The sequence below is a fragment of the Pelodiscus sinensis genome, chromosome Z, assembly GCF_052426305.1.
Source record: "Pelodiscus sinensis isolate ZL-2025 chromosome Z, ASM5242630v1, whole genome shotgun sequence".
In the NCBI taxonomy this organism is placed as follows: Eukaryota; Metazoa; Chordata; order Testudines; family Trionychidae; genus Pelodiscus; species Pelodiscus sinensis.
In genome coordinates, this window is record NC_143085.1 from 7,115,021 (window position 1) to 7,129,467 (window position 14,447).

The following is a 14,447-nucleotide window of genomic DNA, read 5'->3' on the forward strand; positions in this document are numbered from 1 at the left end:
TTAAAATCCTTTGTGAGTTTGGATCTCTGTGATAAGGCTTCTGTTAGTTTTTAAGTATCCCATTTCTCTTGATTACTCTGTCTTGTTGAGGCATAAAAAAGTGGTAGGAGTACTTATGAAGCAGTCTGAGTGTAGTTTGCATGAAAGGAGTAATCAGCTGAAATGGACACTGCTAAATTCTTAAGTACATGTGCCTAATGTGAATCCAGTGTATGCTTGTTTTGGCATTGAGATGAACTGATTTTCTTAGTAAGAAAAAATTGCCACAGTTAGCGCATGTATTTTAAGGGATCTTTTATTTTGAACTAAAAGATTTACTCAGCATTACTTGGTTCCTTAATTCAATATTTTTTATTTTTCTTCATTTAAATCATTGCTCTGGGGTAGGGCTGGGGATGAGGAGTTCAGTATGCAAGCTGCTGTAGGAAGAGAGGATAACTCCAGCCCTCTCTCACTGCAGCACCTTAGGGCCAGGTGAGAAGCGCCTGTCCATGGCCACGGCAGCAGGCATGGGTAGGTGAGGGGTGCATGTCCCACAGGTAGGGAACAGATTGAGAGAAAGATACATGGACAGACTCATATTTATAGTAGATAGCCGTCCCTTTCTATACCCCTGCACTCTGCTGACCCAATCAGATTATAGCTGTCCTGGTCCCCATTTCTGGCTCCTTGCTGCTATATACATTATATAGTATAACTGTCCCTGCTAGTAGACCCCTCCCTCTCCATTTTATGAGAAACAGTTACATTCCAGGTACATCCCATTGTCCTGGCACAACCAAACCCTTACCTTGCTTGAAGTTATGATAAAAGGAAGCTGCATACTAAATTTGGCGGTCCTAGCTCTTACTGGTTAGGAGGAGTTTTTGAACAACAGACAGACAGACAGAAAAACTCTCAAATATCAAGTAGATAGGAAAGAAAGATTGCAATCTATTTTTTTCCCAAACTCCATATCCCACCTGTCAGGGCTGATCCCCACTTTAGCACTCTGACTGCAGAAGGTGGGGGCCCACAAAGAGTTTAAAAATCCTTGCCTCTTTAGACTCTGCTTACAAAACCACCCCCCAGAGTAACAGATACACTGGTTCTGAGAAATAAACAAAAAAGCTGCCACCACCAAGTGAAACAAACCAATTTCTTCTTGGACCCAGGTAGAAAGCACTTGGACTTCCTTCTCCAGAGGTACCCCCAAGCTCCTCTGCCACAAGAAAGCTTGAAAAAATAAAGAGAAAAACAAACTTCAGTCTCTGGTAGCTGACCTCTCAGTCTGAGGCCTGCAGATACACACAGACAGACCTCCTGTACCTTCCAGGACACAAGAATCAAATCATCACCTTAAAAAGTGATTTTTATTACAAAACAAAAGATATACTTGATAAAGCATACTTGGTTGCTAGATGTTACAGAGCAACTAAGGAAAACAAATTAAAATAGAAGATCTCTGGGAACAATGCTTAGATGATAAATGGGGAGGAGAGGCATAGATTCACACAGAGCAGTTCAAACCAAACCACAAAATAAAGAAAATACCCTGATCGCTACTAGATCCACTTTTTCCCTTTATTTACTCCCAATCTTTTCTTGGTACAGTCCACTTCCATGCCCTAAATTTTTTGGAGGCATGGTAGTCCTGACTGGGTTTAAATCATTCTGTGTGTCTCAACTCCTGGTTTTACGCCCCCACACAAAGAAAGCAGGCAAGGAATCTATATCCAATTCAGATTTCAACACTCTATCCTGATTAGTTCTCCTGCCCCCTCTCCCCGCTAACACCCTTGCTAGCTATCTGAGTTTAGCCCATTAGTCATGGGTGTTGGTTACTCCTATCTATTACAGAGGAGCAGCTCTCCTCAGAGTTTGTTAATGACATTCCAAACTTGGTTCAACGGGGATCATGCAACAGCAACAATATAGGCAGTCCCCGGGTTATGTACAAGATAGGGACTGTAGGTTTGTTCTTAAGTTGAATCTGTATGTAAGTCGGAACTGGCGTCAGCCGCTGCTGAAACTAATCAGTTTCAACCGCGACTGAATCTGGATGCTAGTTCTGACTTACATACAGATTCAACTTAAAAAACCCAGGCGTCCCCAAGTCAGCTGCTGCTGAAACTGATCAGCGGCTGATTTCAGGAAGCCTGGCGCAGAGCAACTCTGCTTGGGGCTTCCTGTAGTCAGCCGCTGGTCAGTTTCAGCAGCGGCTGACTTGGGGACGCCTGGAGCAGAGCAGCTGGGGTGCTGCTGGGTTGCTCCAGTAGTGCGGCTCCTCGGCGCTACTGGAGCAACCCAGCAGCACCCCAGCTGCTCTGCTCCAGGCATCCTGATTCAGCCGCTGCTGAAACTGATCAGCAGCGGCTGAATCAGGATGCCTGGGGCAGAGCAGCTGGGGTGCTGCCGGGTTGGTCCGGAACGGTGCTGCGGGACCAACCCGGCAGTCCCCAGCTGCTCTACCCCAGGGGTAGGCAAGAAAAGCCTAGTCTGCTGGGGGGGGAGGCACTAGCTGCACCCCTCCCCCAGCAGACCAGGGGGACAGGAGCAAAGCCTTGGAGCACGCCCACAGCGGGACAGCCCAAGCGCGCTCGGGCTGTCCCGCTGCGGGCGTGCTCCAAGGCTTTGCTCCCCATCTCCCTGCAGACCAGGGAGACAGGGAGCAAAGCCGCTGAGCACGCCCGCAGCGGGACAGCCCGGGCGCACTTGGGCTGTCCCCCTACGGGCGTGCTCAGCGGCTTTGCTTCTGTCCCCCTAGTCTTTGCTCAGGTGTCCTTGGTCTGCTGGGGGGGGTCCAGCGGCTTTGCTGGACCCCCCCCCAGCAGACCAGGGGGACAGGAGCAAAGCCGCCCAGGCGGGGGGAGTCCCGCCGCCTGGGCGGCTTTGCTCCGGGGCAAACGAGCAAAGCCGCCCAGGCAGCGGGACTCCCCCCGCCTGGGCGGCTTTGCTCGGGTGTCCCTGGTCAGCTGGGGGGGTCCAGCGGCTTTGCTGGACCCCCCCCCCCAGCAGACCAGGGGGACAGGAGCAAAGCCGCCCAGGTGGGGGGAGTCCCGCTGCCTGGGCGGCTTTGCTCCGGGGCAAACGATCTGCGGCTTTGCTGGACCCCCCCAGCAGACCAGGGAGACCGGGAGAAGCTTTTCTCGCCCCGGAGGACATGGGTGGCGATCCGCCGCCCGTGAGCTCCGGGGCGAGAAAAGCCCCGTTCGTAAGTGCAGATCTGACATAAGTCGGATCTGCGTAAGTTGGGGACTGCCTGTACATACTATTCTATTCTACCATTCCACTGCTGTGTGGTGTACTTTCTCACTGGGTCCCATACTGATTGTTTGTTGTATTGCAGTGCAGTTGGATGGTTCAGTTGGCTCTCCATACGAAATATTTGAATTACAAAATGATGTGGACAGTATTATGAGCCTGTTTCTTCTTAAAACAAAAACCAAATGTCAGCCAAAGATGAAATACAGATATTTAAAATGAACCAGTGGTATAAAAAGTGTCCTCTTTTCTATCAGGACTAGCTAGAATCTGCTGACCAGTGTGTATGGTATGAGCAGAAAACTAAAGGGGAATCGTTAATATTATGGAACTATGCTTATTTTTTTTAAATGTATTTTGCTGAGAGAATTTAATAATCTCAGAAGTTAACATTTTAATATTTAAAAACTTATCAAAATTAGCATTACACAGTTGCTGTAATTTTTATGTTCATATTAATTCTATTTTGAAAGATTCTTTTTTAGTTAATGTTCCTTTTTAATTTTTATTTCTGGAATTGTTTTTTTCGCACTTATCCATTTTTAGCCTTGTTTGTATGCCTGTCTGTGATGAAATTTAAGTATTTTTCTCAAATGGCTGCTTTTTGTCTGGAGGCGTATAGTGATACTTTGATATGTTGACTTTTTAAAATGATAATCTAGGAGGTTTGGGTTGATTAGACCATTTAACCAATTTAAGTAATGTTTAACCAGTTCATACCCTTTCAAGATTTATTCTAATAAATCCTCATTTACGTTTTGTCATTCTTCTAGTAGGCCTGTTTCTTAGTTTTTTTTTAATTATTTCATTATATTAGGTGTTTCTGCATATGTCAGGTGTGGTGGGCTCTCATATTATTAGGTTAATAGCACGATTGTGTCTCCAAATGGCTTTAGAATGGGGCATTCATTAAGATCTATTTTTTCATACATGCCGCTGCAGCACAGTTTTTAAAAGTCCATTTCTTTTCTTTTGTGAGACTAATAACCTTTGTGTATATTTGGACTTGGGAATAAATTTTCTCAGAAAATGGTGGTGGTAAAATCAAACTTTCCTTGGTGTAGGAAGAGACAGTGCTACTGTGTGTGGGTGTGTAGCTATGTGCAAAGGGCTGCTCGAAGCTCATTTCTCTCCAGGGGGATAACAGGCTGCATACCAAAGCTGTGGCCAGGAGAAGCCATCAAGCAATGTGTGGGCAGACTGCATGTTCTTTTATTAGCATCTTCATTGTACTTTTTTAAAATCTCAACTAACAGTGAGCTCTAGGCTTCTTCTGTTAAAGCTGGTTCCTTACTTAACTGCTTAACTATCTAGTTTGAATCACATTTTGCTGCAGTAGATTGTTTCTGTTGAATGTGTCTTTTTGATTTTTTTTGGTATTATTTGAGATTTATACTTAAATAAGATATTTTAACTATTATTTGCTTTATAATACAAAACAGTAACATGTGCTCCAATCCCAAATATCACTTCTAATACTTTTCTAGAATCAATTTAAGCCAAGAATTCTCAAACCTTTCTTTTTTGATGGGGCCCCCTTTGAAAGTAGTCCAAGCTTTGATGACTGCCACCCCCAAAAACTGATGACTAGGGACATTAGATAGCATGTAATTGAACAGTGGCTTAACCGCATCAAATTTTAGCAGTTACATGACTATTCAATAGTTCCTGGAGGTGGGGCTGGCAGCCAGTGTGCTCCTGGCCCCACACCCAGGGAGCCCCTTGACACTCCATGCTACTGCCTCTATCAAAAACCAGCTTCCAGCTTGCTACCTGCAGTGCTGCCTGTGATACAGGGTGGCAGCAGCCGTTGTCCAGGGCCTGCTGCAGACAGAGGTTGCTTTGTGGCAGCCTCTCATGCCCCCCTCCTCACGCTGCTGCCTCTGATAGAAAGGCAGCAATGGGGGGAATGCAAGTAGTCAACAGGATTAACCAATAACCCAGATTTATCGATTAATCGTATAGTCATCTGCACATTGACTTCCCTAATGATGACCCCCATATTATGCCACCATTCATTCGGCACTACTTCTGATAGCAACACTGCCTTCTCAGCTTGGTGCCTGTTTCTAAAGGCAGCACTGTGATCAGCAGTAGTGCAGACATAAAGGTGTCATAATGTGGTATTGCCACCTTTAGTTGTGTGTTGCCTTCAGAGCTGGGTGTCTAATCACCAACAGCCGCCACTCTATGGCTGCCCAGCTTTGGACATAGCACAGAAGTAAGGGTGGCAGTAGTGTAACCCCTCCCTCCTGCAGTAGGCTTGCAACTCCCCTAAGAGTTGAGACTTTCAGTTTGAGAAATGCTGGTTTAAATCAACATGAAAAAAAGTAAAGACCTCTATCAGAGAGAGTGCTAAAAATGTAAATACTTTTTTTAATTTCCTGGAGTCAGATTTCAATGAATGCTACAGTTAAGTATATTTTTCTCTTGACACACAGCTTATTGATGGAACTTTGAGATCTAGAAATGTGGATAAATGTGTTAATGCTGATGAAATAGAGAAGGGGTGTATAGAGCTGGACTGGAGGAATGTTTTAGTAAAATATTTGAATAGCAGAAAACAAGTTGATGTGGAGACATTTCAGCTCACAGTGGTTTAGAGTTTGGCACATTTTAAGCTTTCATTTGCTTTTCTAGTGCTATCTTTTGTTTTTGAAAGTTGTGTAATACCCACAAATAGATATATACAAGAAGCATCTTGTCTCATTATTTGACATTATGACTTAAAACTTACTGTTTAAATGAAACTACAGATTATACTTCGTTTAACTGGGACTCTATGGTCTGGCAATATCTGTGGTCTGGCAGAACCATGGATATTTGTAGACTACATAGCTCAGGTATAGGGAGGTCAGGTTGCAGGGCTGGAGCAGCCGTGGGGTGCGGAGACTCTGCTGGGAGACGGGGCAGAGTGTGGAGGGGCAGGTGGTACAGCAGGGAGCTCTGGCCCTTGCAGCTATGTGGCAGTGGGGGTTTGGCAGTGGCAGCCATAGAACTCTGGCCCTGGCTGGAGAGCTTGGGGATGGTGGCAGCAGCCATAGAGTTCAGGGATGCCACCAGTGGCCACGGAGCTGTGACAGCAGTGGCAGCTGGAGAGCTTCGGCAGCAGACCTCTATCCCTGGCTGCAGAGCTCTGGCCCCGTCCACAGAGCTCCCGTCCCGGCCCCTGCAGCAGGAAGGGGACTCTGTTCCCAGCTGTGGAACTCCGACCCAATGACAGCCATGGCTGGGCAGGCGGCAGCGGGTCAAGGCTGGAGCCCTTGCTGGGGTCAGCCCGACAGCATGGGTTGTGTTGGGAGAGTCCTCCTCTGGTCCGGCAGATCTGAGGGTGCTGGACAAGGGAAGTCCAACCTGTACTAACTTTGTAACCTTGTAAAGGATCTAACATGGTGGTTACTAAAGACTCACAATGTTGGTTGACCTAATCTTGTAACTGTTACACCATAAAATTTGCCTCATCTTTCCTCCTCTAGCTCCTGATAACTATCCAATGATCTGGCAAAAATGATCTGTACCATTTTGTTTATATTTATGTATTTTTTGGCTTTGTTCTTTTAGAACTGTTGTCTCAGGGTTGGACTCTCCAGCTAAGATCAGCTCCATGGAAAAGAAACTCCTTTTAAAGAGCAAAGAGCTTCAGGACACCCAGGACAAGTGTCACAAGGTATTTATTTATGTGAGTGGCCTCCCTCATTGCTCCAAGAATCTACAACCAGTGTATGCCAAGGGATCTGTCAGATGCTTCTGATCATCCAGTTCTGTGGTGGGCAAAGTTTTTTTCCATCCGTGAAGTCGCTTCCTGTTCAGTAAAGAAGAAGATGAATTTAGGCCATGCCTATGCTGTAGATGTGTTAAACTTAACAAGAGGAGGCTCTGGATTTTAAACAGTCCTTTTCTCACCAGGACACAGATGACTGCTTCTTCAAGCATGTGGTATTTCCTCCTCATCCTGCAGAGTTGCTGCACTGCTATTCTGAGTGATACAAAGTCTCTCTTCCTAGTCCTTCAGCTTCTACTTGTGTAACTGTTGCCTTTTCATTGAGTTGGTGAATATCTTTTAACTGTTGTTTCTGAATCAAGAAAACTCCCTGGAGTCTATAAAACTTCAAGTATTGTTTGAGACTTTAAGAGAGTGCAATTATTTGTGTCTCTGTCTTGTGCTGGATTTGACCATTTATTCCTGCAAAGAAATGGGGGGGAACCATCCTCTGGTCCAACATGGATTTGGGATAAAGCTAAAGTGACCCATCTCTGCAAAATCAAGTGAAAAATGATTGTGGCTTCTTTGCTAACTGGGGTTCGAAGAATGACTGACTGAATATGAACAAGCAGCTTGAATGAATGGGGTGACTTAGACTTACTACTTGTCCTTGTGAAGAACTGTGCATTCCCAGGAGCAGACACAATGGTATTGGAATTTAAATAGCATCTGGAAAATTATAAGTAGGAGTCTCTTAGAGACTGAAATTCATCACATGCGGTGTGTTGAAATTAGTGACGGAGAGAACTTTTGAAATGTTTTTTAACCTTTCAATATTTGTTGCAGATGGAGCAGGAAATGACACGATTGCACCGGAGGGTGTCAGAGGTGGAGGCTGTACTTAGCCAAAAGGAGGTGGAACTGAAAGCCTCTGAGACCCAGCGATCCCTCCTGGAGCAGGATCTGGCAACCTACATCACAGAATGCAGTGTGAGCCTTTACCCTAGTCCTTTTCCCTCTGAAGGTGCCATTTCTGATGGTCTTTTAATTTTCTTTTCCATGATGGTCTCAGTGGTGCTTATTACAACATCATTCCATAGTAATGGTAAAGGAGCTACAACTGTTGTCTTGGTTCTGTTCTTGTCCTAATAGCTATGCTGTGTCACTTTTGGGTTCTGAGCTTTGATAGACTTCAGAATGAAAGCAAGGTGGGGCCTATTCAGTAGCTGGAAAACCTCAAAGGATAATGAAGGTGTTTCAGGAAATGGTGGTATTGACTCAATAATATGACATTCTGAGTTCTCACTTCTCTAGTTTCCCAGCATACGAATAGCAATGTGTCTGTGACAAATGCTGTTTTTCAGCTGGGATATAAAAAACAGGCCCTTAAAGATGTACATTTAATATGCTTTGTCATTTTTGCATGAGTAGGGATGTCTGGCCTGTTGTCTTGGCAAAAATGCAATAAGGGTGTTTACACTCTGCCTTCTTAAATAGTGATAGAAATGTAGCCGTGTTAGTCTGGTGTAGCTGAAACAAAAAACAGGACTATGTAGCACTTTAAAGACTAACAAGATGGTTTATTAGGTGATGAGCTTTCGTGGGCCAGACCCACTTCCTCAGATCAAATGGTGGAAGAAAATTGTCACAACCATAAATATCAAATGATACAATTTTAAAAAATGACCACATATAAAAAGGACAAATCAAGTTTCAGAACAGAAGAGGGATGGGGGGAGGGGTTGCCCACAAAACAGATATTAGACAGGATCACAAAGAAAAAACAGTTTCTTGCCATTTCAGCCAGAAAGGACACTGTCTCAACGACTTAATTACCTGCATCAAAGACCTTTTCAGACCATACTTGAAAGAGAATCCTCTGAACTGTCATTCATACTTAAATACGACACTTTACCCCTAAGTTTAAACAAAGACGTTAATTATCTTACCCATTACAAAGGTAGCTTCCCCAATTATCACCTCTAATATCCTTAGCTCACAGACATTTACCTTCCCCCCTGCATCCCCCTCCTGTTCTGAAATGTGATTTGTCCTTTTCATATGTGTTCATTTTTTTAATTGTATCCTTTGGTATATATGGTTGTGACAATTTTCTTCCACTGTTTGATCTGAGGAAGTGGGTCTGGCCCACGAAAGCTCATCACCTAATAAACCATCTTGTTGGTCTTTAAAGTGCTACATAGTCCTGTTTTTTGTTTCTTAAATAGTGTTTGTATTTTCAATTGGATTTGATATTCTTCTGTCTTCCTCCCCCCCCCCCCCCCCCGCACCAAAACTCTGTCCATGTAGCATTCCAAGATAACACTCCATCAGTGGCTGTTTTACAGTGGTGTGTGTAACATTTCCTGTGGAGTATAACTTCATTTATCATTCTAAATAGAAGAGGGAACATGAATTTATTAGAATAAATGGGGGGCTTTCAGTGCAGTAACACACAGCAGGAGGGGCATCTGAAACAGATGAACCATCTGGATATACTAGATTTTATTGTATAAACATGAAAACGTTTTGGATCCTTCTAGATGACAGATGATATGCACACTAAGTAGGTGATAGGAGCAGTAATCTAATTTGAGATCCGTAAGCAAAGGTTTTGCCCAAACCTTGAAACATTAATGCTGTCCTTTTTTCTTTAAAGTTTAAAAAAGAGAAAAGGACATAAATGATGTTCAACAGTGGGGGGAAAATAGCTAGTCATGATAGTAATGGTAGCATCAAATGAGTGCCAGTGCTAGAAATATAAAAAAAATGGATGGATAATTAATGTTGCTAAGAAGTATTACTGCATATGTTCTTTGACACTACTTCTTGCTCCCAGTGATGATTGGAACTGCAGTGATACAGCTACTGCTGTTGTGTTTGTCTTGTCTTAATCAGTTGTTTTACCTGTAGTCTTCCTTTGTTCTGTTAAGTGTTCATAATTTAGGTAAGTTTATAAGTCCATTTCAGACATTGCCTTGGGATGGGGTAAGCCCTGATCTCCTTTGCTTTCTTCCTCCTCCTGCTTTTCTCCAGCTGGAAAAATTGAAGTTAGCAGTAGCAGAGAATTTGCATGATTCTCTCATTGATGTCTTAATGTGTTGTCTCAGTATTTGAGGTGAATCTTTTTGCTCCTTTAGCTGAGGATATTTCTTGTAGAATAGTGTGCAAAGGGTCTATGCATTGAGCATTTTACTTTTTGCAGAGCTTAAAGCGAAGTCTGGAACAGGCACGGATGGAGGTTTCTCAGGAGGATGACAAGGCACTACAGCTTCTTCATGATATCAGAGAGCAAAGCCGAAAACTGCAGGAGATCAAAGAACAGGTACAACTGCTTCTTAAGAGCAGAACATCTGACACTAGAATTGCACTGCTTATGTCACCTGGTTCTGATGCCAGGAATTTATTTTATGTTGGTGGGATACTAAGGTTCCCTGTGTGTGCGGTGGTGGGAAGAGTTCCTTAAAGAAAGTAACTAAGAACAAACTTGGACGTATGTGTTTGTAAGTGCTCTTGAGCTTTCCTTTATTTTTTGCAGTCCATCAACCTGATCAAATGAAATCTTTGCCTAAAAAACAAATTAAAAAGTTGCAATATTTTGGGAAACTTCCATGTTGGAAAAATCAATTCTTTCCTTGCTAATGCCCATTCAAGGTAGGTGTGTGGGCTTGCCACACGCACCAGTGCCAGAAGATTTTCCTTTGGCAATATCCATAGAGGAATGGCGCGCACATGCCATGCTACATAGGACACTGCTGGAAACCCACCACACTCTTTCCTTCTTGCTCCCAGTGATGGCGCTTGGGACTGCAGTGATACAGCTACTGCTGTTGTGTCTGTCTTGTCTTACTCAGTTGTTTTACCTGTAAATATTCTTTCTTTGTTCCGTTAAGTGTTCATAATTTAGGTACCGTATATACTCGAGTATAAGCCGAGTTTTTCAGCACATTTTTTGTGCTGAAAAATGCCCCCCTCGGCTTATACTCGAGTCAGCATCTCGAGAACTGAGGAAAGTGAGTACGCTGGTCAGGTTCTAAGGCATCCAGGTTGTCGTATCTGTCAGGAGGTGTTATTGTTATGGACTGCGCGGCGGGGCCTTTCCAGAAATGGCTTCGTGCCTCCTGCTCGCGGGCGGGCTCAGCGCGTCTCTGCCGCCGGCCGGGTCTAGCCGCGTGAGCCCGGAGCTCCAGCCCCGGTAACCGAGGCGCTCGGGGCGGGGGGCGCTGCCGGGAGCGGGCTGGGCTCCGTGTGTCGGGGGCCGTCGCTGCGCGGGGCGCTCGGAGCCTCTGCCAGCCGCTTGGGTTGCGGGTGCGCCCGCAGGTGCTGCTTGGAGCCAGCGGCCTCGCCCCGGGGCCGCCGGCAGGGAGGCTCGGGGAGCAGCCGAGAGGGGCTCTGGCCTGGGAATGGTCCGGGAGGGGGCTGAGCTGGTTGGGCCGAGTGTCCGAGCGTTTGTTCCCGTGTGTGACTGGTGCTGGCGCTGGGCGCTTTCTTGCAGGCGGCCCTTCAGGGGCTCATTGGATTGGCGGGAGGACTTTGAGCGGGAGTTACGGTATTTTTGATACCATATTGTTTTTGTTGACCCCCTTTTCCACTTACAGAGCTAGGTTATTGTTTTTCTTTGAAATAAATATTCATGTAATTTTATTGGTATCTATCTTCATTTTTTACATTTACCAGTAGCTGCCTCATTTCCTACCCTAGGCTTATACTCGAGTCAATATTTTTTCCCAGTTCTTTGCGGTAAAATTAGGTGCCTCGGCTTATATTCGGGTCGGCTTATACTCGAGTATATACGGTAAGTTTATAAGTCCCTTTCAGGCATTGCCTTAGGAGGGGGCATACCCTGATCTCCTTTGCTTTCCTTCTCCCCCTGCTTTAAGTTGTGTTAATCGCCATAGGCCAATTAGCGACACACATGATAACTGTTTATGGTGCTTGGGAGAAGCACACATTAATGGCAAGTGCCAGATTTACAAAACATTTAGGCCATGAACTAAATAGGAGAGAGACATTCATTTAAAACCTCTCCTGATGGAATTGGCCCTTGCCTGGAATATGATCAATGCTCGGATTTGTTGCCAAGCATTAGTGCTTCGGTGCGTAGTGCACCAATGGTACCATATGGAAGCCGGCACTGGTCCCTGTCATTGGGGCTTTGCCTAAGAAACCTAGGAATGTGGGTAGAGGCAGATCTCTGGGTCTGCTGAAAGAAAAAGGCAAGCAGGGAGCCAGCATAGACCTGCTTTGTCAGGCCCATCGACTTCCACATCAGACTGAGCAGTGTAGTCCATCCCCCTCACCTACCTTGGACAGCAGTGCTCAGCTCTGCATGCTATTGACCTCCAAGGCTCTTCAAGTGGCCCAGTACATTATGTTGATGCAAATGTTCCCCATGGCAGTTGTAGCTAAAGCTACATCATAGGGGAAACCCTCATTTGGTCCATCTCTGTCCCTACATAGGCAGCATTCCCAGACATGAATCTGACGAAGTGGGTCTTTGCCCCCGAAAGCTTATGCTCCAATAAATCTATTAGTCTATAAGGTGCCACAGGACTTCTCGTTATTCCCACTCTAGAAGGATATCTGGCCAGAAATCACCCCCTCGCAGTGTGAGGCAGAAGGCCCATTGCTCTGTGTGCTTCCCCAGTTGGTGCAACGGGGCTCAATGACTTGAGGCAATACTTGCCAATAAATGAGTGTAGACCAGGGGTGTCCAAACTTTTTTCAAAGAGGGCCGGATTTGAAGAAGTGAACATGCGTGAGGGCCGACCATTTTGCCTGACATTCTTTGAACCATTAAAATTAAATGCAAATTAACTATTTTATGCAAAGTTTATTGCAAACAGCATACTTTTCATTTTGTCACATGGATGACAAATCTAAACAGGTGTTAAATCACTCTGCCTTTCATATCTGAAGGCCAGATGAAAAAAAAATCCAGGAAGCTGAAATATATGTCAGGAACATTGTAAAGTACATTACATATTATTGGTAATAAAGGTTGTCTGTCAACTTTTAAGTTCAAAAAATATGAACAGGAACATAACACCAAGTATACATGTTGTGTCCAAATATATTTATAACTGATTTAGACCAACTGACATTAACTGAGATTTTACAATGTATTCATCTCAATTGAAAAAAAACTTGCCTGCACTAATGTGAAGGGTGAAACTGAGATCTGGACTGCAGCACATAGGCTAGGTCTGGTTCAAAGGCAGTGGTTTTGATGCACAAAATGTCACGCAGGTGAGAGTCACTTAGTCTTGTCCTCACGCGGTTCTTGTTAAAGTTCATAGCAGAGAATGTCTTCTCACACATATATGTTGAGCCAAACAAGCTCAGCATTTTCTTAGCCAATGTTCGAATCTCTTGAAACTGGCTCTTATCCAGTTGGAGGTAAAAGTTCACAAGAGAGAGCTGTTGGTGACGACTGCGTAACTCGCTGTCACAATGCAGCTCAATGAGCTCGAGCTGCAGCTGATCTGGAGCATCATCGGGGTCAAAGAGAATGGAGAGGAGAAAAGGCTGATCTCCTTTTCAATAGCTGCAAAATCCTGAAAGCACCGTTTAAACTCCCCAGCCAGAGATGCGATGTCTGCTGCATACTTGCTCGTTTGCGCACTGATATTGTCCTGTGGAAAACTGTTCATTATTTCCTGCAACGCTGAAAAATGTATGGTATTGGGCTGTGTTTGTGACAACTGCCTTATGAAAAGTTGCAGCTTTGTCCCAAAGGCTTTGAGGTGTGAATAAAGCTGGTTCACCGCTGCATCTTTCCCCTGAAGACTCGTGTTCAGTACATTCAGATGCTTTGTTATGTCAACTAGAAACCCCAAATCAGCCAGCCAAATAGGATCAGATAGTTCTCACATTGGTTGTCTCTTTGTTTCCAAGAATTCTCCGATTTCCTTTCTGAGAGAGTAGAAACGCTGCAGTGCAGACCCCCGAATGAGCCATCTTACATCGTTGTGATATAAAACATCTTCGTATTCAGCCTGGATGTCCAGTAGAAACTGTTTAAACTGGCGGTGGCACAGCGCTTTAGAGCGAATAAAATTAATAGTCTTTAGCACCGGTTTCATAACATGATCATATTTGAGATGTTTAGCACAGAGAACTTGTTGATGAATGATACAATGGAGTTTAATAGCTTTGCCTCCTTCTTCGATCACCTTGTTACAGATTAGGGTTGATAATCCACTTCGTTCACCAACCATGGCAGGTGCCCCATCAGTAATAATCCCAGTAACTTTGTTCCACGGCAGTTTCATGTCATCTATGGCGGAACTAACAGAAACAAATAAATCTTTTCCTCTTGTTTGGTCCGTAAGGCTCTGGAGGTCAAGTAGCTCTTCAGTCACATTCATTTCATCGTCCACCCCTCTCATAAAAATCAGCAACTGAGCTGTGTCAGATAGGTCCGTGCTTTCATCACAGGCTATTGAAAAGAAGTCAAAATCCACTCCTTTGGACGTCAACTGTCTCTTAATATCTGATG

The 14,447-nt window shown here is 44.6% G+C and overlaps 1 protein-coding gene across 6 annotated transcripts in view; it reads left to right on the forward strand.

The window, feature by feature from the left end:
* CIT (citron rho-interacting serine/threonine kinase) overlaps positions 1-14,447 on the forward strand; it is a 150,541-nt gene that overhangs the window by 33,935 nt on the left and 102,159 nt on the right. For 5 of the 6 annotated variants that reach the window (XM_075898126.2, XM_075898129.2, XM_089775208.1 and 2 more), the window contains exons 11-13: positions 6,805-6,910; positions 7,793-7,936; positions 10,152-10,271. In XM_075898126.2, the coding sequence (XP_075754241.1) occupies positions 6,805-6,910; positions 7,793-7,936; positions 10,152-10,271 (370 nt within the window). Of the gene's footprint in view, positions 1-6,804; positions 6,911-6,930; positions 7,655-7,792; positions 7,937-10,151; positions 10,272-14,447 lie in introns of those variants that run through there. The other variant, XM_089775210.1, reaches the window with a different exon arrangement.